Source organism: Juglans regia, chromosome 13 (genome assembly GCF_001411555.2).
Source record: "Juglans regia cultivar Chandler chromosome 13, Walnut 2.0, whole genome shotgun sequence".
Classification (NCBI taxonomy): domain Eukaryota; kingdom Viridiplantae; phylum Streptophyta; class Magnoliopsida; order Fagales; family Juglandaceae; genus Juglans; species Juglans regia.
The window spans coordinates 24,892,291-24,915,807 of NC_049913.1; the positions used below are offsets into that span (position 1 = coordinate 24,892,291).

Sequence of the window (23,517 nt, forward strand, 5' to 3'; positions counted from 1 at the left end):
CAAGAACACCACAATTTTGTGTGCGGCGATTTTTTCACGGTACTTTGTATGGAATCTTATACCATTCATTATACAACCAGCATATGAGGACAATGTCGGGTCAGGACCACAAACTATTGCATACAGGTCATTAGAGACTTGCTCAGGGGTGGAAGCATGCAATGCTTAAATTTACAATAATGGTGGGATCTTTATTAATAGCATCAACGTCAATGAACTGAACCATTATAAAGCCTTTTATAGAAGGATCAGAAAAAAATAGGTCCGGACCTCCTGCGGGAATGATTTGGAATATCCAAAACCAAAAATAGTGGTATTTCTATTATATAACCACCTTAAAATTACACGTCTCTTAAACCACGTTGGAAATTCAGTTTCATGCCTCATTTCAATGTTAGTAATGTATTCTTCCATCAACTTCTTGTAGTGCTCTCTACAAAAAAAAGTTCATATATAAAGTTAGAAAAAACACCGAAAAATGAAGACTTCTTTACAAATGTATTATAAAAGATAACAACAAAAGCTAGCTCTTACTCAAGATAGTTTACAATCTCTATGCAGTTATTGAGGATGTACCATGTGGCAGTCTAATTTATTATCTAATTGGATAGGTGTTGACAAGCCCAATGGCCACAAATTTTGTGAGAAAATAGAGAAACCATGTGACTCATTGTGTTGCAAACCCATATCAATATTTCGTTTCTCTGGAGTGAACCTAGTTGGAACATCATGAAGATACATCGAGGAGAATGTCAAGCATTCTACATGAATATACACATTTGCAATGGATCCCTTCGGACGAACTTTGTTTTTTACGTACCACTTAAATTTGCCGAAGTACCTCTCGAAAGGATACATCCACTTATATTGAACTGGTCCTACAAGCAGCAACTTACATGGCAAATGGATGGCAAGGTAGACCATCACATCGAAATAGGTTGGTGAAAATATCATCTCAAGCATGCAAAGGATGAGGACAATGTCGGGCTCTCAAGACATTGCACATCTTTCTTACATGTTCGTGCACACAATTCCCAAAAAAATGAGATAAGCTCCATCAATGCCAAGCATACATCATGTCTGAAGTACCCACCAATAGCCATGGAAAGCAACTTTTGCATGAAGATGTGACAATCATGGCTTTTTATTTTTGATATTTTACAATCATTGACATTTACACATCTAGAAATATTAGAAACAAGACTATCGAGAAATTTCACACTATTCAACCAATCACTAAACCTCTTTCTTTCATCACCATACAACACAAATTTGGCATGGGAGATTGTAATTCGGTCACCAACCTCTTTCAAATGTAAATCTTTTCGTATATTAAGTTCGGCCAAGTCCCGGTGAGAATTGATATTATCTTTTGTTTGGCTTGAATATTCATCAATGTACCAAAAACATTGTCACAAATGTTTTTTTCAATGTACATGATGTCCAAGTTATTTCTTAGTCTTAGAGGTGACCAATAGGGAAAATAGATTAAAATACTCATTATCGTCCAATTCTACTCCTCTGGGACACGTTTCCTTCTATTTTTTACCTTACTAAATTGCACATGTCCAATGTTATTTAGTTGTCACAATATATCATCTCCAAATAGCTCTATTGGCAGCTCCCGATGATCTTCCTTACCATTGAATTTTGATTTATTTGTTTTCCATATATGAGTTGATGGTAGGAACTGACGATGACCCATGTAGCAATCATTTCAACTGTAAGTCAACCAAAATGAATCTGTATCCATATTGCATGTTGGACAAGCCAACTTTCTTTTAGTGCTCCACCTAGAAAGATTACCATTTGTAAGAAAATCATTAATTGTCTATAATAAAACTACATGCAATCGAAATCTTTGCCCAGATAATTAGTCATAGGTAGATACACCATTTTCCCACAAATCAATAAGGTTTTCAATCAAGGGTCGTAAGTAAACATCAATATCATTCTCGAGTGATTTGGGACCAAGAATTAACAACGACAACATAAAGAACGGATCTTTCATACATAACCAGGGAGGCAAGTTGTATGGAATTAGAATCATTAGGTATATGTTGTACGGTTTACTTATATTATTAAACGGGTTGAAGTCATCACTAGCAAGACTGAGTCTAACATTGCGAGCATTTTCAGCAAACCAGAAGTTCTCTCGATCAAATGATGTCCAAACCTCAGAGTCTGTAGGATGCCTCTAAGTGTTCTGATCCCCATCCCTTTGTGATTAATGCCACCTCATAAAACTGTTGTTTTCTTTGACATAAACAATCTTTGCAGCCTTGGCTTCAATAGAAAATATCACAAAACTTTTTGAGGTACAGGTCGTCTCTTACATGGTAGACAACCACTTGGATGCCTTACACTTAGGGCATGATTGTTTGTTGGCATTTTCCTTCCAATAGAGTATGCAATCATTTGGACATGAATGCATTTTTGTGTACTTAAAGCCCAAATCTCACTCCAATACACGAGGCTCATGGAAAGAGTTAGACAAGAGTGATTCAGGAAAAGCAATTTTCAACAGTTTAATCAGCATGTTGAAGGACTTGACACTCCAACTACCAATCACTTTTATGTGGAGCAACTTCACAATGAATGATAGTTTCGAGAAACTCGTGCAACCAACATAAAGTGGACATCGGCATATTCGAACAGATGGTCAAAGGTGGTTGGTTGTGGTTCCTCCAAGCTAGGATCCCCACTAGCTGCAGCTATGTCCTCATTAACTTCCATGGTTGTAGCAGCATGGATGTCAGCTAACATATCGTCTATGTCATCAATGTAACCAATGTCATCATCAATTTTGTCATCCTCTCCAAAATTCTGAGATTCTTGCTCCCCATGAAATATTTGTTCCATGTAATTTGGATTCATCCCTGATATAAATAAATGATGTTCCACCTCGCATATAGGTAGGAACAAATTATTAGAACATATACGACATAAGCACCTAACAGTGTTGCTTTCACATGAGCTCGAGCCATTGTGATGAACTACATAACCCCTTGGGCATATTCACTTGACATTAATCTATTGGTAAAATGCATCCAATTTTTATCAATCTACAGCAATTGATAATATCATTACAATATTATCACCACAAAAGGAAAGTTTCAACATGAGAATGTAAAGTAAGCTTATGGTCGCAAGTAAATGACAACATTGATATAATAAAGAATGTAAAAAATGCAAGAAACTCTAATCAAGTTCCATTTTCAATCCTTCACTGCACATCTGGCACACAACCAACCTAATGGTGTATAAATATTGAAATTAATGGAACCATAAAAAAACACAAGCTCTTTATGTCAATCGAAAACAAAGAGTACTTGTATTAATCAAAACAATGTTACCTCATAAAACCCTAAATCCAAAACTTAATTACAATCAAGGGTTTGACAAATTGGTAGGACGATATTTTGTGTGTGTGTGTGTGTGTGGGCATAAAGAGAGTTATCAACTCCATCCAAAAGAATTACAACTTAATTAAGCTAAGTTTGTCATGTAAAGTGATCAAGAGGGAATTTTGATCCTAAAAGACGATAGAGCCTGAAAATCATAATCGGCTTATTGTCCTTGAAAAATCATAAAAAAAATAAGGGAAAAAATATTGAGATGTACTAAGAGACATGGGTACTTGAACATCTCCCACTATTAACCAAGAGAGAGTTCACAAATATGAAGCAACTACAAAACCAACTCCCCATTCCTAAGATATTACCACTACACAAAATTATATTCAAACAAAATATTTGACTCGTAGAAAATAAGAATGTCACAATCTGACCATGTAACAAACTATGACCAACTAAATGTTGTGTAGATGTTTGATATATAAGAAAATAATTAACAAAAAGGGGCCATATTTGGGATCGATTTAAGCTTTCATTGACAGGTTGAACTTCTAGGAATTAAAAACACATCAATGAATGCAATGCAGATAAAAAGCAATGCTAAATAAAATTGTTCACCACCAGAGCAAATGAACAATACCACAATAGCAATTTAATAGATCCAGAAAAATAAAATAGAGATAAATGTGGAGATTTAGAGATAGAGAGAACGAGACAAAGAGAGACTGGGGAGAGAGAGAGACTTACTGGGTGAAGTTGTGATGATGCGACACTGTATGGTTGGTGAGTGGAAAGGCAACGAAAAAACCCAAAGGAAGATCGTTGGGAGAAAAAATTAGGTCTAATCAATTTTTTACGATTAAAGAGTTGCGGCCACTAAGTGACGCTTTAAAGTTCAGTCGGTGAACTTATTTTTGAGGCAAACTTTAGTCAACGCAAAAAAAAAAAAAAAATTTCATGACAAATGACTATTCCCTGGAAATTGTGGGACAGAAATGTGACAATTTTGTCTTTTGCAACCGCTAACAATGTTGCCGCAAACTATTGGTCACAAAAACTGTACATTGGGTGATCTTTAGCGGCAATGTAAAGTCGATGCAAAACACTCACTAAGCGACGCTTTTGAGTTACTTTGGTCATTATGTTTTTACGACAAAATTTAGTCAACGCAAAAAAGATTATTTTCGTGATGAATTTGTATTCGTTGGAAATAGTGGGACAAAATGCAAAAAATTTATCTTTTGAGACCAATAACAACGTGGCCGCAAATTATATGACTACTAAAACTTGATGTGTTGGGTGATTTTTCGAGGTAACGTAAAGTTGCCGCAAATGGCCTGATATGTTGTAGAGTTAGTTCAACTCGATTAAAGCTCATTCATATAGTGATAGATATATATATATATATACACTTATGTATATATACATATATATATATTAGCTAATAACATAAGCATAATATTTTTATAATTAAATATATAATATGTAACCTAATTATTTATGCTTATATATTGAATATACTTCACAACTATATTTTATAATTTGTAGAATAATTAGTCGATAAGATTTAATAATTACATGTACTAGTATGTGGAAACCATATATGAAATAGATATATGCTATCATATTATGTGTATGTATTAATAATTTATGTAGGCATATAATATATTTTTGGATAAATATCAGTTAGATATTAATTATATTTTAAATTTTAGATCTTATAATTCAATAAAGGTTCTACTTGTTAGTTATACAAATTCAACATTTGCTTTTTTATTTTTCATTTATTTAATTTATTAATTATTAAAACTTATCCAGAAATAAATAAATAAACAACTCGAGCTGAGCTCGACTTGAGCTCGTTTTTTAAAACGAGCTCGAGTTGAAAGTTTAACTTACCAAGTTGAGCTCGAACAAAGATTAAATAAAAATCTCTAACTCGAGCTCAAGTTTTTTTAGTCGAGTCAAGCTTGGCAAGCCAAAGACCAGCTCGGCTCGGCTAGGCTCGATTACAGTCGTATTCATTACGCAGGTAATGGTACATTCCATTAATAAGAAGGCCCATGGTGGAAATATCATGATTAAGCTAGATATGATTAAGGCTTATGATCGAGTGGACTGCTCTTTTCTTATAGAGGTTCTTCGCTGTTTTGGTTTCTCTCCTAATTTTTGTGATCTTATCAGAACCTGTATTTTGACTCCATGGTATTCTATTATGATGAATGACACTACTAAAGGCTTTTTTCAAGGGGTCGTGGCTTGCATCAGGGTGACCCCCTCTCCCCCTATCTATTTATTATTCTGCAAGAAGTTCTCTCTCGACTCATCAAGCAATGTGCGGAGGCTCGAAAATTTGGTCAATTCTCCCAGGCCGAGGTACGCCTATAATTTATCATCTTATGTATGTTGATGATGTGGTGTTTTTTTCTAATGGTAGCTTTAAAGCCATCAGGGATATTTTAGCTATGCTTCATAAATATGAAAGTTGGTCGGAACAATGCATTAACCATTCTAAATCTTCCATTTACTGCTCTAAAAAAATTCTCTCATCTTGTAAGAGTCTATTATTAAGAATGACTAGACTTTCAGAAGGATCTTTCCCTTTCAAATATCTTGGCGTGCTTATTATCTTGGATCGACTCAAGCAAGTGTATTTGGAAGATATGGTGTCTAAAGTCCAAAAGAAAATATCAGGTTGGAAAATGAAAATTCTTTCGGCAGGTGGCAGACTTATATTATTGCGGCATGTTCTTTCTAGTATGGCTCTCCATCTCTTTGCAGTTCTACAGGTCCCACAATCCACTATCAAAGCTCTCCAACGTATGATGAGCACTTTTTTCTGGGGGGAGGTAAATGGTAAGAGTAAGAAAAAATGGGTGGCCTGGAATTCTATTTGTCGTCCCGTGGAGGAAGGTGGCTTGACACTAAGAAATCTTGATGCCATGCAACAAGCCCTTCACGCTCGTTTTGCTTGGAATCTCATTCAAGATAATTCTTTATGGACCAATTTTTTTAAGGGTAAGTATGTGGGTACCAAGCCCTGGACCCTGGTTGACCCAACTAAGGGTACTAGGTTTTGGAAAATGATTGCTAAAACTCTTCTTTTGGTTTTGGATAACACTAAATGGCATCTAAAAGAATGAAATGTTTTCTTCTAGTATGATAAATAGCGGGAGAGAGGTCCTTTGGCTAATGATATGCCTATTGTGGGTAATTCTCTCCTTAGAGTTAAGGACTGCAAATTATCTAATAATTGGGACATGGATTTTATTCTCCAGTTAGTGGGCTTGGATAATCTGGACGGTATTTTAGAGGATATTTGTAAATCTAAACTAGGTTTGGACGTGCTGATATGGACAAAAAATGATAACGGACTGTTTTCTACCAAGTCGGCTTGGGATTGTGTTCGTATTAGGGGTGGCACTCTTGAAGGGCATTCTTGGATGTGGCATAAAAGTCTTCCTCTGAAGATGTCCATCAATATGTGGAAAGCTTGGTATATGGCCCTGAGCGTGGATCATCATCTTCGCCGTATTGGCATTCCTATTACTTCTCGTTGTGATTGTTATGCTAACGGTCATTATGAAGACTAGAATCATGTTTTGTTTGCAGGTGAAATTGTTAGCACTGTTTGGCATCATTTTGGGGCTAGTCTTAGTATTTTGAACGGCCGCAATTGGAAATACACGGTGCAGACTTGGTTTTGCCGTGCGAAATTATCATCTCAAATTGGCATTATTATGGATTTTCTTCCGATGGATATTACTTGGAGACTTTGGCGGAGGCGTTGTTTGGCACGTATGGAATGACGCTTTGAAACTACCTCTGACATCATTCATTCTGTTCGTTGGTAGATTAGTCTTATTTGTCGCAATATGCATGCTAGTTCTCACATCTCTGGTTTTGATTTGCAGGTACTTGAGAGTTTGCAGGTCCAACCTAGTTTCCCTCTCGTTCGGCGTTGCAAAGTTATTAATTTGCAACGGTCACCTGCGAGTTGGGTTAAACTGAACACTGATGGTAGTAGTTTGGGTAACCCGGAGGCCTCTGGCGTAGGTGGGATTATTAGAAACGATCATAGTAAGTTAATTCATGCTTTTTCTGCGTTTGTCGGTACAAGTTCTAATAATCAGGCAAATCTTTTAGCTCTCCTTCTTGGGCTTCAAGTTTGTAAGTCTCTATCCCTCAATTATGTGGAAATTAAACTTGATTCTATGACTGTTATTTCTTGGTGGAGAAGTAAACGATGTGGGATATGGTATTTGGAAGATTTTTGGGAAGAAGTTCTTGACATTATGAGTTCCTAACTTCTTCAATTCACTATGTTTTTCAAGAGGGAAATAAAGTTGCAGATTGGTTAGCCAAGCATGGGGCTTCTGGTAGTGATTCAATTTTTTCCCACTTGATGGAGACTCCCTGAGTTTTGCGTGGGCTTATTCGCATGGACTACTCCGGGATGCCTTCGTTTCGTATTAGTTAGTCTCGTTTTGTCTTATGCTTGAGGTTTTGTTATTTCTTGTTTTTATTTCTTTCGGTTTGGTTTTCTTTTGGCATGCTGGGTTTAGTTTGTACCCCAAATGCTTGATTTGTAACCACGATTTTCCTCCGCCACAAGTGAGGGTTATTAATAAAATTGGGGAGGGGCCACAATTGGACAGGTGACCCTAACTCTTTATTAAATTAAAAAAAATAAAAATAAAAATAAAATAAAATAAAATAAAACACAATTTTTCTATATCTAGATTGAAAGATAACTAGTATCTACATCAACCAGGTAAAATTGAAATATATATATTGGGTGATTTCCAAACAAGCTCCAAACCAATATTTTAAATTTCGTTTCGGTGATCATTTCGGTTTAAGTATTATAGCAAAATATTTTTGTACCAGCACGTTCCGGTATACCATTTCGAAATTAACTATATATATGTATATATAAATTAAAAAATAATAGAATAAATATATGTATATTAAGAATATTCAGTGTTAAATAAATATTATAAAATTTATTAACAATTTATTATTATTTAAAACTTTTGTAAAAAATTAAGTAGTTAATAAATATTATAAGATTTGTTTTACTTGTCGTTGAACATCTCTGATCTAATAAATAAATAAAATCGATTTATTTATTTATTTTATTTTTAGGAGTCAAAGTGGGCGATTTATTGTTTCAAACAGTTAAGATGAAAAAATATTTTTCGTAAACACTAAAATTTTTAAGAAAATGAAAAAGAAAATTTAAAGGTAGTTGACAACTTGACTGGTACAAATTACAATATAAACAAAAAGAGTGATGTGAAAAGGCAGCTGATAAGAGACTGTGAAAAGACATGCTCTCAACCTCGAGTTACTATTTAAGATTTTTTTACCGAAATGTAAATTCTAACCGAAATAGACCGAAACAGGTCCAAATGGCCGAAATTTAGTCTGAAAATGAACACCCACTTAAGCCATGCCGGTTACTATTTCGGTACAGAAAATTTCGGCAGAACGAAATGAAAAATAAAACTTTGCTCCAAACCTCTTCACATCTTTTTTTTTTTTTAAACCATATGGCGTATTGAAAATCAAAGTGATTAAACAGCAGTGTAGAAAGTGTCACAAGATGAGGTAAGAACACCCCCGTGGAAATGGAAGCTTTACAAAAAATTCTATATACCACACTCTCGCACTCCGCACTCTTATCTTATTATGATGAGGTACCAATATTACCCATGATCAACCTTTGAATTATTTAAAAAAAAAAAAAAAGAGATGATCTAAGAATGATGAAAAATGTCGCAATTATAAACTAGAATAAGAATGTAATATCTAACATTACTCAAGCTAGCTTTTAATGGTAACTGATACAATTCTTAAAACGTAACCCATAAACTCCATGAATAAATTGACCTAAGATTAGATATGAAAGATATTGAAAGTTTGTTCGAACCAGGTGAACCCTAAAAACCTCTCAAATTGATCAAATATCCAAATGAGTTGTGGCGCAAATATATTTGAAGAAGACAAGAACAAAATGGCTCCTAAATCTATAACCACGACTGAAAAGCCAATGTGATTTGAAATAATACGTTTGGCCCACAAAAATGTTTGGCCAACAAAAATAATTATAAAAAATCACTGTGATTTGAAATAATACGTCAAGTCATTTTTTAATATGTTGCAGAAGATGATAGCGATATATGCAACTAGGAAAAAAGCTACAGCCACTGAGGGAACGTCTCGAAGATGGATCCCGATTGATGTGATTGTAGCCATGTGGCTTTTTTTAATATTAAAAAAATTATAAATTAAAAAAAAAAATTAGACTCCCTCTCCCAAATTTTGAAACCCTAAAAGAAAACCACCAATTAATTAGCACACTCAATGAATTAAGCGGCTAGATAGAAGTTGTTTTACTCACTAGACTGACTGGAAAACTTTTGAGTTATGACTGTCTTCACAAGGCCTCTTTTCAGCAAGCAAGTGGTGGTTCGGAGAGGAAGAAAAAAGCATTACAAAACAGAATCATTACAGATTAAAGTTGCAAGGCTCTGGATCATTATCAGTTTCAAAGAATTAGCCTGAAGGTCGCCTCCATCTCTATTCTCTTCCATATCGATTTTCTCTTTGGCCTCTCCTCTTCCACATCGATTTCCAGCAGGGCACCATAACGTTTAAATGCAACAAAAAGTATTTAAATGAAAAATAAAAAATTAAGAAAGAAAAAGGAAGAAGAAGGAGAGGAATAAAATCAGAGTGAGCGGGAGGGACTGAGCAATAGTCATGCACAAACATTAATACTTGCTTATGCTGGTTTACAAAAACCCAAGAAAAAAAAATGCAATACACAAGCAAAGAATTCTACACACAGACACAAGTAAAACAAAGAAATTCTGAACAAAGATACAAGTCAAGAAACTCTGCTGCCGCCCGGAGGCCGATGCCGGACGGAGGGAGAGGTAGGATATCGTTCGTGCGTGGGAAGGAATTTGGATTGCATCGTTATGGAGTTCAGAAACTCGTTGAATGATCACATCCTCTTCGGTACACTATCACAGACTCACAAGGTTCTGTTTTTTTCTTCTTTTTTTTATAAAATCACGCCATGTGCCATATCAGTCGGGAGAATACCTCGGTGACAAACGTCGGTGGCAATAGAACCACCCATGCAACTAGATAATGCATGTATTAATGCCGCATAACCACCAATATAAGTAATGATACCCACACAACACATGTTATAAGATAAAAAAATTTTATAAAATGAAGTTCCTTTTATAACATATTTTACAAAAATACCCTTCTTTTAAAATATTATTGTATAAAATATTGTAAAATGTTGCAACATGCCCGGTAAGCCAATAATCTCCAACCACATCAAAAGGTCACTTCAAGAGCACAACGCTACCTAATGTGCTATCAAGCAAGACTAGCCCTTCCAGACCAACTCAAGAGCAATCGCCCTTCAAGACCAAAACAAGCATCATTTATGCAACAGAATATCCATAGTTTTTAGTTGTCAGCTCAGAACAAATCAAAACCTAAAGACAGACAGTATCCATAGAGGGAGGAGAACAAATGTTGTCCAAAACAACATGGGTAAGAATAGTTAGTTTAAGATAAAGGAATACAGCTTTTCACATTTCCTATACAAAGCTTGTTCAAATGAACAAAGACAAAAACAAAATGGAAGTAAGGATCAAATCTGAACACCTAACAATGAAGAAATGATTTATTTGTTACAGGATTTCTTTCTAGCCAGAATAATACGATACAGGACAAAGCAGTCAGGCAGGCCACTGAGCATGTACATCTCCGTCCAGGCTATGTCAATCGCAAAAAACTAAAGTAACACCATCCAATTTACAATTGCTGGGAATCTATACATTTCCAAATCCCATTTGAAACAAACAGGATTTAAACCCGTTGCCAAAAAATAAGCCACTTCCCAGGAGAAAAAAAAATACGTATAGAAAAGGTTAAATAAAAAAAAAAAATACACAAGGAGCAGCATCAGGCTTCCATCACGAGGGAAACAACCTCAAGCAATCTCTGGTCCCGAGTCTATGTAGCATCAATACATGACACCAGTTCTGATCCTATATGCAAGTACTGCTCGCAGTTCACATAAAATACACTTAAATAGGATAACTCTGAAATCCTTACTGCTTACAGGGATATTGCTTCAAGAGAGACCGGGTTGTACAAATTTTACAATAACCAATTACAATTGAAACAGTGACCCTATGTTACAATGTACTAATAACTCGACCCTGGCTCTCCTATTGTAAAGAACATAAATTCTCAGTTACAACTGATCAGTTATGGACGAGTATGAGCCTCAAAACTTTTTACAAGCTCATAGATAAAATCAATACAGTGAAAACAACAAAAGAAGACCGTTACAAGCTGTGGACCTAGTACAAAAAGTCAACTTTATACAACAGTACTGTGCTTTACATGGACTGACAAAAACATCAATCGTATGCACAAACTTGACCTCAACATTCATTTATGAAAAATATACGTGACCGCAACTCTTTCTAAACATTTTGTTGCAGGATCACGGTTTACAGAATTTTAGGTGGTACAAGGCTACTTTCGCACACTCGGACAAAAGCCATCACCAGAGGAATCCAATCAAGGCAACCCATATAACACCTCTTCCTCCATAAAACTAGCACAGGCTGATTCAATCATGAAAACAAAAGGTTGCCTACTCCACTCCCTGGATATGATGATAAAAAGAAAGCGAATGACTTCTATCAGGTCATGGCATAAAATAAGGGGTTTACACCCTCCGATGGAGTATGACAGGTAAGCTTTCCTTTAATTTGAGAATAAACACTGGATCACCCGATTCACTCCAAAAATCTTTAAAAACCCCCCACAGTGCCACCCAGTGCTGGAAGGTTACTGTTTCATGCTTAGTAGAGCAGGTGTGAGAGAGAGAGGTTGAACCTTTCAGAGGTTGTGGCGGTGGGCGGCACTGCAGATGGGGTGGGAGAGAAAGCACGGCGGGGGAAATGGAAACTGAGGGTTTGTGGGTTTTTTCAAGATTTTTGGGGTTACTTGGGTGCTTGAGTGCATATTCTCAAATTAAAAGGAAAGCTTATGTGTCATAATTCTATTGGAGGGTGTAAACACCTTTTATGCCATGACAGGGTAGAAGTTATTCTCAAAAAGAAAACCCCCAAGTTAATAGATATTGAACAAAATAATCTGCCAAAGACACCACCCATAATCTACCTTAGTCACTCAATATTAGGGAGAGCTTTTTTTTTTATATAGGCAAGGGAGAGAGAGATAAGAAATAGAAACAAATCAAAATCTGTAAGAAAACAACTAAGGTCTCGTTTGTTTTCACAATACATCTCATCAAATTTAATCATTACAACTTTCCCAAATTTTCATACAAAATAAAATAAACAATTCAACTTTTTCAAATCTCAAAATAATAATAATATTAAAAAAATATATTCTAACGATATTTTATTCAATTTTCAACTTTTATATCAACTCATCTGCGAAAACAAACAAGTTTCGCCTGAGTCCATTTGTCACACAGCCCTACGGCATTGTACCTCTATGAGGCATAATACTCAGAACTAACCATTCAACTACTTACTGGTTCTATCTAGTTGCAGACCAAAGCTAGTAAGAATTACGAACAAGTGCAAGGAGTGATTATTTCTCATTCTACCACAGATAGCGTTAAAATGGAAATCAGTATAGGAATCATACAGTATGATTTAGACAAATGACCATCACACAAAATCTAACAGAATAACTATTAGACTTTCTCTAGAAAGAAACAGTTTTTATCCCCACTACACTTTCTACCACTGTTCTTGTTCACATCTTTATAACTTCACTTTGGGTGAAACCAACATCCCAAGTTTTTAAGTTCAATGTAGCACACCACAAAAGAGAGGTATAATGGGAATGCCTCTCAGTCAAGTATCGATATTTGAGAATGATGCTTTATGACCCCGTCCACCACAACAGAAACCAAAGAAAAGGTGTTATTTGATGAAGATTATAACCAGAACCATATTTAAACTGCTACCCATGGGGCTTATTTGCTACACTGTTCAAGCTCTAATAAGAGGAAAAAGGACAACACCATTTCTAGATTAGTTTTCAACACTACAAACCTTTTAAGTAAACTTTAAGCTTTTCATAAAATGTAGCTTTTGGGCAGAGGAAGATTAGATTCTTTAAAAAACAGCCCATGGGATAGGGTGGAAGCTGAGGCTTCAAGAATATATGCTAAAGGTTGGGTTGAACCAATGGAGCAATATATTCATTTTGATTACGTAGTAATAACTAACATTAACGAGTTTCTCACTACCCTAAAACTGGCAACCTGAAACTTCCTTTTCACTAGCCACATACCTAAACCAACAGGCAACCTAAAGCTTACTCATACCAATAGCACTTAGCCACACTTCAATTCTTGAACTTAATCAGATTTTTCTTACTTGCATAAGAAACAAAATCATTACATAAGCATCAGCAGGACATAGCCATTACAGATATGATGAAAACTTAAATGAAAATGACCAATTTAACACTTACAAGCACAATTAAAACTGAAATCAAAGCAAAGTAGTAGAAGATACTGAATTGGCATGAAAACAAGAACTAAAATGTTTTAAGAACAAATTGCAGAAGCTACAACCAATCAAAACATACATCTCAAGAACATTTATTTGAAAATCGAAAAATGCACGATCACATCACACAACAAAAATAATTTTAAGCGAAAATGATGCAACGAATACTAACTTATATGTACAAGGACTTAGGTAAGCAGTGAAGTTGTTTTCAGCCACCTTAATTGGAAAATTCAACCAGCAACATAACTTAGAAAAGAAAAGATATCACATAAGAGTTTATTAAAAACTTTATGCTAGCATATGAATCTAGCAAGGACAAAAGGATCCATTCGATGAAAAAATCATTTCACTGAGAGCATATGGATAATTGACTCCCACAATCATATAAACAAAGAAGGTGGTTCCAAGTGTACCAATATCACAAGTTGAAGAAAGTAACTGTCTGAAGATAGATAGTGCTATAAATATGAAACCAAAGGGATACTTAGTGAAAGGATACCAAAAGTCCAATGGACAAAAGATATCCACATTGGCATGCTACTAAAAGTTATCAATCGTTTTTCAGCAAACAAATACTAAGCATAGCAGATAATGATGTTTGTAGTATGCAGCACGAAAGCAAAGTCAATTTAGTTCTTCCCAACTAACATAAGCAGAACTTACTTCTTCCCTCAAAGAAGCCACACTCTGAATGTGGGGCTACTGATAACCAGAGAGAATAATGAAGGTGCACCATAGATATCCCAGCAAGAAACTCTACAAGTGAGAACATAGATATGAGGTCTTACGTCTCGTAAGACCCGCCAATGGATGAAAATCATGCTTTTATCATTCAGATGGCAAGCGTCTCCTCTTTCCATAATCCCCATCCCTGGATCGAGACTTGTGATCTTCTTCTGGGATTGCTCGAGACCTGCTTCGAGGTCTAGAAGAAGACTGCCCCCTGTCCCAGTCATCCTCATAACCCACATCACGTTCTCTCTGCCGATGGTCTCGGTAATTGTCTTTTTCTTCCCTGTAACGGCGGTCCCTGTGCTCCCTTTCCGGTCTGTCCCAATCCTGTTCCCTGTCATCACGAGGCCTCCTCTCAGAGCTTCCTGACCAGTCACGCTCAGATCCCCGTTCTTTTTCCCTGGAGGCAGCACTTGACCTTACCCCTTTTTCATGATTTGCATCTCCATAACCATATTCAGAAGCACCATCATCACCACCATAGCTTGACTCCCTCGTCCTTCGACCATGTTCTTCTCCTCCCCATCCACCCATGTTCGTCTCATTCCACATCCCTGCATGATGACCCTCCATTCCAGCAGCACCCATCATTCCCATTCCATTAGTTGCCATTCCACGACCAAAGAAGGCAGGGTTGACATGAGGTGCCACCCCAGCAAGTCCCATAGTATTAACAGCTGGAAATGAAGGAATCATTCCAGGAAAAGCAGGACCTGGAAACCCTCCATAACCACCTCCCCGGCCCATATATGTTGGATCAAATCCAGAACCCATCATGCCCTGTGGGGTCATCATACCACCAGCAGGACCCCCAAAAGCAGGACCTCCAAAGTTTTGTCCATAACCTCCTCCAGTGGCACCACTTCCAACTCCAGCATTGTTCCCAACCATGTTCCTTGCACCCATGCCCCCTCCTCTTCCCCTCCCAGGACCTCGGTTGAGTACACCCTGCCCACCCCGTCCCCATCCACCCCGTCCATAATTTCTTCCTCCTTCTCCACTTTGATAATTCATATTGCCACCTCTCCCCACACCATCATTCATTGGCCTCCTTCCCTGAGGCTGAGATTGAGTCTGGGGTTGATTCTTGTTTACATAAGAAGCTCCCATCTGCTTCAATGTTTGCGGGGAAGCAAAGGCCACAACACAAGCTCGGCCATTGAAAACATGACCATTCATTCCCTCTTTGCATGAAGCCGCAGCAGCTGCCTCATAAAACTCAACCTGACAATACCCTTTGGATTTACCACTAGCTCTTTCATCAAAAAACTTAATTTCCTTGACCCTTCCATATTGAGATAAAGCACTCTCAAGCTCTGCATCAGTTGTCCACCAATGTAGTTCTCCCACAAACAGCGTGGTTTGACCATTCTCTGCATGAGGACGAATCTGATTTTCACTCACTATCGGATGATTGACATTTACATTCACATTGATTTGATTAGTGGGCATCTGTGGAACCCCTCGAGGACCACCAGGGCCAGAATTTACCACAGGCATTGGATCTTTAGTAATTTTTCCAGGCATATCAGAAGGATCAACCCCAGAATTGGGGGGCACAGGTGTGGATCCCTGAAACCCCATGTTTTTTAATTGAGCATCACGAGGCATCTCCACAACCCTTGCTCCATGTGAGGCCGAAGATCCATCAGGGTAACTAACAGATCCCACTTCTGGTCCCTTAACAGCAGATGGCCCCTCCTGCTCAGGATAATGAGCAACAGAACTAGAATACTTTCCCTCGACTGAAACCCCAGGAATGCTCAGCTCTTGGGCACCCCTAGCTTCCACTCTTGATTGAGGTTCATTTTTCTGAGTTTGAAGAGCTCCATTGCCAACAGTAGCAGGTGGGACTGTTGCCTCAGACCGGTGCAACTGAAGGAAACCCTCTCCAACATTAACATCATTGTACAGATCATCATAATCATCATCTTCTCCCATCAGTTCTTCATCTGCAAGGGCAGGTATGGCTCCACCTCCTTGATACTGCGTCTTGTGAGCCCCTCCATATTCCTCATCATCATAATCTGTTTGCTCCTCAGCCATTGGATCCATATAGATTGACCAAGATATAATACAGATAAACTTTCTCTATCTCCACCTATATTATACATGAGCAGGAAAACCACGATTAAACTCATCTCCAACCGCACATCAATAATAACATCAAAAGGAGAGAGACAGATCCATTTAGTATTGGTTGTGAACACTCTTATTACATCTGGAGAGAATTCCTCATAGCTCGAGACCATGTATGAAAATTGAAAAAACATATGAAATAAAAGAAAAACAAATTATTGTACATTCATATCAATAATAAATAAATCCTCAACTCGATAACATTGACGAGACAGTTTATTAACAGTGAGGTTTTACAAAAGTTATCAGCCTTGAAGTCTTAAGCATCTTGAACAAGAAAACTAGAAATACCTAGCATCTACTGGAAGGTACATCAATAAAAAGTAAACTTTCTGAAACCCATCAACTACAAAAGGGGAAAAACCTTCCCACACCCACAACAAAAAAAATTCCAAAAAGAAAAGTCTCAGAAACTGATGATGATCACAGAATTAATTGCCCCTGCATGATGTCAGACAAAAATAATGATAAATATTCAAAACTCACCTCGTAAAAATCATTGAAATAATAAAGTAAAAAAGAGCAGATAAATCATAGAAACACTAGCACCTATCTAATATCCCCGTTGTAACTCAACAGAAAAAACAGGCGAAATTCCCAATTTCCACCTCGTAAAAGCTTAAGGAACATCAGACAGGTAAGTAGAAAATCCGAAAGGGTGAGTAAATCAGCGTTACATAGCTCGTAAAATTTATAAAAATAAACCCAAAAACACAAACACCCACCAGAGATTGAGATCAAAACATTACAGGGAAAAAAAACGACACGCAGCCTAGACACGCGCAGAACAAAGCAAAACTATGAATGATAGAGCCAGATTTATCGCGTCTGAGTACAGATTCAGAGAGGTTTCTTTACTCTTCTTCTTCTCCTCGTCGTCGTCGGCGTTGTCTTCAGCTTTTTGTCTTGGGCTCTCAGCAACAAGTCAGAGTCAGACAAGCACCAGATTAGCCTCCCCTTTTTCTCATCTCTCCCAACTGGGTTTTCCTTTTCTTTGTTTTTTCCACCCCCAAGATTTCCTTTTTTACACTTTGGTACCCCTGTATAGTGAATATCCGACGTTATCCGTAAAGTTTTTTTTTTTATTTTTTATTTTTTTAGTAACGGTAGTTATAAGTTAGAAGTTTCAAATAAATAAATCTTTCAAGTCTTTTATAAAAAAATGTCTCATTAATAAAAAAATAATTTTTTTTTTTTTACAATTTTTTAAACTGGGCTTACTTTTCTTAAAAAAATTTGCGAAGGACTTAAAACTTATACAAATTATTTCTTTTATTTTTTAATATAACGATAAGGGAAAAGTATATGGTCATGAAAAATGTTTCATCATCAAAGAAATTTAAAAAAAATTAAGTTTAATAGATTAGATTGTAAAATTTATTTTCTTCTAAGGTAAATATACATCTTATATCAAATTATATTTTTTTTTAAGTTTTCTTTTATATATATATATATACATATTTTTTATAGATATAACAATTTTGGTTATTAATTACCAAAAATTATGTTCTATATCCTCCTTTAAATTAAAATAGATAAAAAGTAAATGACTTTTGGTTAAGATGATTTGTGAATAATAATGAGATTGTTAGTTGAAATTAGATGAAATAAAATGAGATGACGATGATTTCATCTCATCTCTATATCCAAACGAGCTCGATTGACTTCTAAATTTGAAAGAATTTTGTAAGATATCTCTTTTTAATAGTTTGATCGATTTAAATAATTTAAGGTGTAAAGTGTAAAACTCGATTAAATATATATTTTATATTTTTTTTTCACTTAAATGTAATCAACATCTTTCTAATACAATATATATTTTATTATATCATTATGTTTAAGAAAATCTAGGAGTCTTTTAGAGAATGTTTAAAGGTTAAAAACATCTCTTTATTTTCAACAAATGTGGAATTTATTATAGTGACTCCAAGTTCAAATTAAGAAAGCACACAATCACAAGATAATTAAGAAAACAAAAAATAAATAAATGAGACATAGAAATTTGGTAATGTAGTGAAACCTCTTAAAGAATCCTTCAAGAGAAACACGTCCGAGGTGGCATAACCCAAAGAAAACTAATTCAGTAGGAGATTTTAGTAAGTACATAATAGTTCCACTTATAACCCATCCCATGTAACAAACTCTCTTTGTACCGGACAAGCAATCCACTTGCCTCATTTTGCAGCAGCTTCATAATCTCTGAACAATTCTTCTACATGGCTTCATGAGCTTTTACGTGACTATTTCGTTTGTTTATACAGATGAGATAAAATGAGTTGAGATTAAAGTTAAAAGTTAAATAAAATATTATTAAAATATATTTTTTTAATATTATTTTTATTTTAAATTTTAAAAAAATTGAATTGTTTATTTTATTTTATGTAAAAATTTGAAAAAATTATAATAATTAGATGAGACGGAATGAGATTAGTTGAAACGAATTGTGAAAACAAATGAAATTTTTAGGAGACTATGCTTAATAAAGCTCTCAAAGTATAAGATAAATTCTCTCCTCGCATTCGAAACAATGGTTTGGAAGTGCACAAATTCCATACATAAAGATTTAGAAAACAATTTAACAACTTTGAGTACAAGGAAACTTTGTTTTAGAAGTTTTTCTAGAGGCTTGTTTAGACTAGTTTTTAGGTTGTATTTGAATGTTGAACTGAATTGAGTTGAGTTGATATGAAAGTTAAAAATTGAATAAAATATTATTAGAATATTATTTTTAATATTATTCTTATTTTGAAATTTGAAAAAGTTGAATTTTTTATTATATTTTGTGCTAGAATTTGAAAAAGTTGTAATGATTAGATAAGATGAGTTGAGATGGGTTTGAGATCCAAACTGGCTCTAAAGTCCATTAGGATAGAACTAGGTTTCAAGGTTTTTTGTGGCATTAACTAGGTATTGTGTCATATTAACTACATGATGTTATATAATTATGTTTGACATCAATATAGACATCCTAAAAGCTAATAAACTATACCAATTTCACAATTCATTGACAACCAAAATAACTCATTACAAGATGTTTTCCAACTAGAAAATGTTCCTAATCACAATATGAAAATGAATTATCAAAACAATATCTAATAAATCTGTTAAGCTACAAATAGGTATATACACCTTGATAAGCATGCTAGCTTTTGATATAATAAGAACAAATCATTAACTTCAAGCATACATAAAAATAATAACCATCCAAATAAAAACATAAAAATCAAAATAAAGACTCAAACAAACAGATCAATCAATATACTACACTTCCCTTTTTGTCACAGATAACAAGAGGAGCTAAAAATAGATTGTACATCTATTTAATCTAATACATATGCAAGTGCCTACTGATGAAAATAATATTTGTTGAGTTAGTCTACATACAGTCCTCAAATGGAGACTGCTCATGCAAGCCCATACAGTTATGTTTATAAAAAAAAATTAAAATTATTATAATATCGTTTTTGAAATGATTTTTTTTCCTTTTACCCTCATTCATCAATAGGACTGCATAAGCAATCCCACACTCAGGACTGCAAATAGAATTTCTCATATTTGTTACATGATGTGAGCATGCATAAAAACAATTTAAAACTCATGAAGAATTAAAGAAATCAATTAAAGAACATTAAAGAAAACATCATTCAAGTATTTTGTCAAATAGTCTATATGCAACTTCTATATATGAACATATGAAGATGAAAAACATCATTTAAATATTTATGTCCCACTCAAACCATGCTTGTGTGTTGTGTATGTAAGCTTAAGATCATAAGTATTTGAGTGGGTATAGTTGAAACAATAAACCATAAGAAAAAACTGATAACTCTCCAAGACCAAAAGTCAAACCTTATAATTTTAAAGCCTAGAGAGTAGAGACAATCATACAAGGACTCCTTTAATGAAGTACATGATTCTAACTATGGTCGATTGTTCACCTTTTTCTACAACAATTTGAATGACTTTTTCTATAAGAACTTGGATATTATCATTGAAGTATCTTTTATTCCTTTCTTTTGTAAATAAGGGATTAGAATCATATATGATATGGAGTCATAAATTCAATTTGACTTTATTTAATTTTACCTAATTAAGGAAATCAATTTTCACAAATACTTGGAGACCTCGGGACTTGTTTGGAAGCACAATTGTCATCATATATTCTCAAATTATTTCACTACAAACTATTAACTATTATTTCACTACTGTTTTATTACTATTTATAAATTATTTTACTACTATTTACAAATATTTTGAAATATTTTTAGTATCCAAACGAGTCATTTGAACAAGATTGAAAACTTACACCTCTCTTTCTCTCTTTTTTTTTTTTTTAAAAAAAAATTTAAGGAAATATGGTCACAAAAATGCAAGATAAACACACACATAAGACACACAAAAAACATAAATGCATGAAGAGTACTCCTATATATGCATATAATGTAAAATTCTATATCTAAGTAGAACAACTGTAACTTTCTCTCAATAGATGAATGCCACTAAAACTTAAGAAACTGAAAGTTCCCTAGTTCTAAGTACATAATTGTGAGTGTGATAACTAAGATTTTCTATCTTATGTAACTTGAACAAAATCAAATTCATACTAACAGTGGATTTTCTTATGTTCAATATATTTTAACACAAGTTTTCAAAATTCAAATTATCAGAAAGAATACGCGAGTCACTTAATATGATAATCAAATCTTTAATTACATGTTCAACCTCATTGGGTTTTCTAAAAATATTTTTTATTTAATTTTTCTTTTTAAATTCCTCAAAAGGATTGTTATAGACCACCGTGTAGGTCATCATCTTCTATAACTTATCACTAACATTGGAGTCAATTGATGTCATAAAGTTCTCAAAATCAGACTCGTTGCTCAATGTGTCATTCAGAGCCCTTTTCTTAGTCCTATAATAATTTGGATATTTAATTCTTATATGACCAAAACTTAAATACTCATGACGTTAAAAATGTTTAGAGTTATTGTCCATTTTTACATTTTCTATCTATTTTTGGATGGCTTATTGATAATCACCCTTAAATTCCTCGTTAAACTTGGGAGATTTGTCTTTCAAATTTAACTTCCAGGGTTTGAAGAATTTCCTGAACTATTAAGCAAACAAAACTAGGTCTTCATCATTAGATGCTTATTCATATGTGAAATTGTGTCATGAGTTAAAATGATATGAGTTAAGATGAAAGTTAAAAGTTGAATAAAATATTATTAGAATATTATTTTTTAATATTATTATTATTATTAGATTTGAAAAAGTTGAATTGTTTATTATATTTTGTGTAAAAATTTGAGAAAGTTGTAATGATTAGATTAGATGAGTTGAGATCAACTCTGAATCCAAACGGGGTGTCTCTTCCCTAATAGACTATAAATGTGATATCCCATATGATGCGTAGAGGATATATGGGATCTCACATTGCTTCTTACTCTTTATAATGTTCCAATTAGGCTTTAATTGTATCATTGACTAGTCATTTTGGAGTATAGGCTATGTTGTTTAAACCTTCCGTTAGGACGTTATAAATGGTATCACAGTCTATCCCAACCAGAAATGTGGGACTTGAGCAATGCCACTTACGAAGGACTGGCTCGACAAGGACGTCATAAATTTAAGAGGGAAGATTGTGATACTTCATATGATATGTAAGGGTAGGTGATGTATAGGATCTCACATTGCTTGAAAATGAGAAGTTATTACTCTTTATAATGTTCTAATGGGGTTCCAATTATATCATTGACTAATTTTTTAGAGTATAAGTCATGTGATTTGGACATTCCATTGGACCGTTACACATCCCCTTTGCATTTTTTCAACAAAAACTTCATAGCCATCATTTGATATCGTGGATCAAGTACAAAAGCAATATTTATCATCAAGTTGAACCTATTTGTATTACCCCAATACTTGTTATACTTATTTTTCATATTTTTTCCTACGGTACTAGTGATAATATCACTAGTCTTGATGGTGTAGATTTCACATGTCTAATGGCATTAGGGGTGATAAACAGTCCGGTCGGACCGAACGGACCGACACTTTCGGTCTGGACCGAGACTAAGACCGGTCGATCTCGGTCCGTGTTTTAGAGGACCGAAAAGTTTCAGTCCGGTCCACGGTCCAGGATTTTTTCAGACCGGACCGGACCAAATAAAAAATAAAAATAAAAAATAGTTTATATATATTTTTTATATAATAATTGTACAATTAACAATATAAAATTTTAAATATGTTATTAATACTTGTTAATATTCTATAAATTAACAATATTTTATATATATCTTTATCTAACCTATCACTATTGATAATATAAAATTTTAAATATGTTATTAACACTTGTTAATATTCTATGAATTAACTAATATATAATATCAATTAGTTAATTATATAGTAATTATATAAATTAATAATATAATTTTCATCTAATTTATTATCATTGATCATATAAAATATTCTTTTATTGAGTTTGTTACATAATTCATATTAATAAATCACTTAATTTAATTTAGTATTTTAAATAAATTTTTTTTATTAATTATTTAAAAAAAGAAAAAAAAAATTAGGCTAATCCCTTTGGATCTTCGGTCCAGTCCGGTCCGGAAAAATAATGGACCGAAAATATTCGGTCCATCGTCGGACCGGACCGGACCATTTGCACCCTGTCT

The 23,517-nt window shown here is 34.5% G+C and overlaps 1 protein-coding gene across 4 annotated transcripts; it reads right to left on the reverse strand.

Annotated features, from left to right (window-relative positions):
• Positions 1-11,619: 11,619 nt before the first annotated feature.
• LOC108990803 (cleavage and polyadenylation specificity factor subunit CG7185) lies at positions 11,620-17,819 on the reverse strand. Of its 4 annotated transcripts, XR_001996052.2 has the most exons (3): positions 17,584-17,818; positions 14,627-16,796; positions 11,620-12,069 (listed from the first exon to the last, which is right to left on the reverse strand). XR_001996052.2 is itself a non-coding variant. In XM_018964894.2 (2 exons), exon 2 carries the CDS (start codon positions 16,748-16,750, stop codon positions 14,792-14,794), a length of 1,959 nt encoding a protein of 652 aa, XP_018820439.1. In that variant the 5' UTR covers positions 16,751-16,796; positions 17,584-17,819; the 3' UTR covers positions 14,322-14,791. The 4 variants fall into 4 exon arrangements, 3 of the variants coding, with proteins under 3 accessions (XP_018820439.1, XP_018820442.1, XP_018820440.1); XM_018964894.2 differs by lacking the exon at positions 11,620-12,069 and having other exon boundaries at positions 14,322-16,796; positions 17,584-17,819; XM_018964897.2 differs by lacking the exon at positions 11,620-12,069 and having other exon boundaries at positions 14,322-16,796; positions 17,693-17,818.
• Positions 17,820-23,517: the final 5,698 nt, after the last annotated feature.

What these genes read in the sequence shown, in the direction of transcription:
- LOC108990803 (XM_018964894.2), bottom strand. Translation starts at nt 16,750, where the DNA reads ATGGATCCAATGGCTGAGGAGCAAACAGATTATGATGATGAGGAATAT.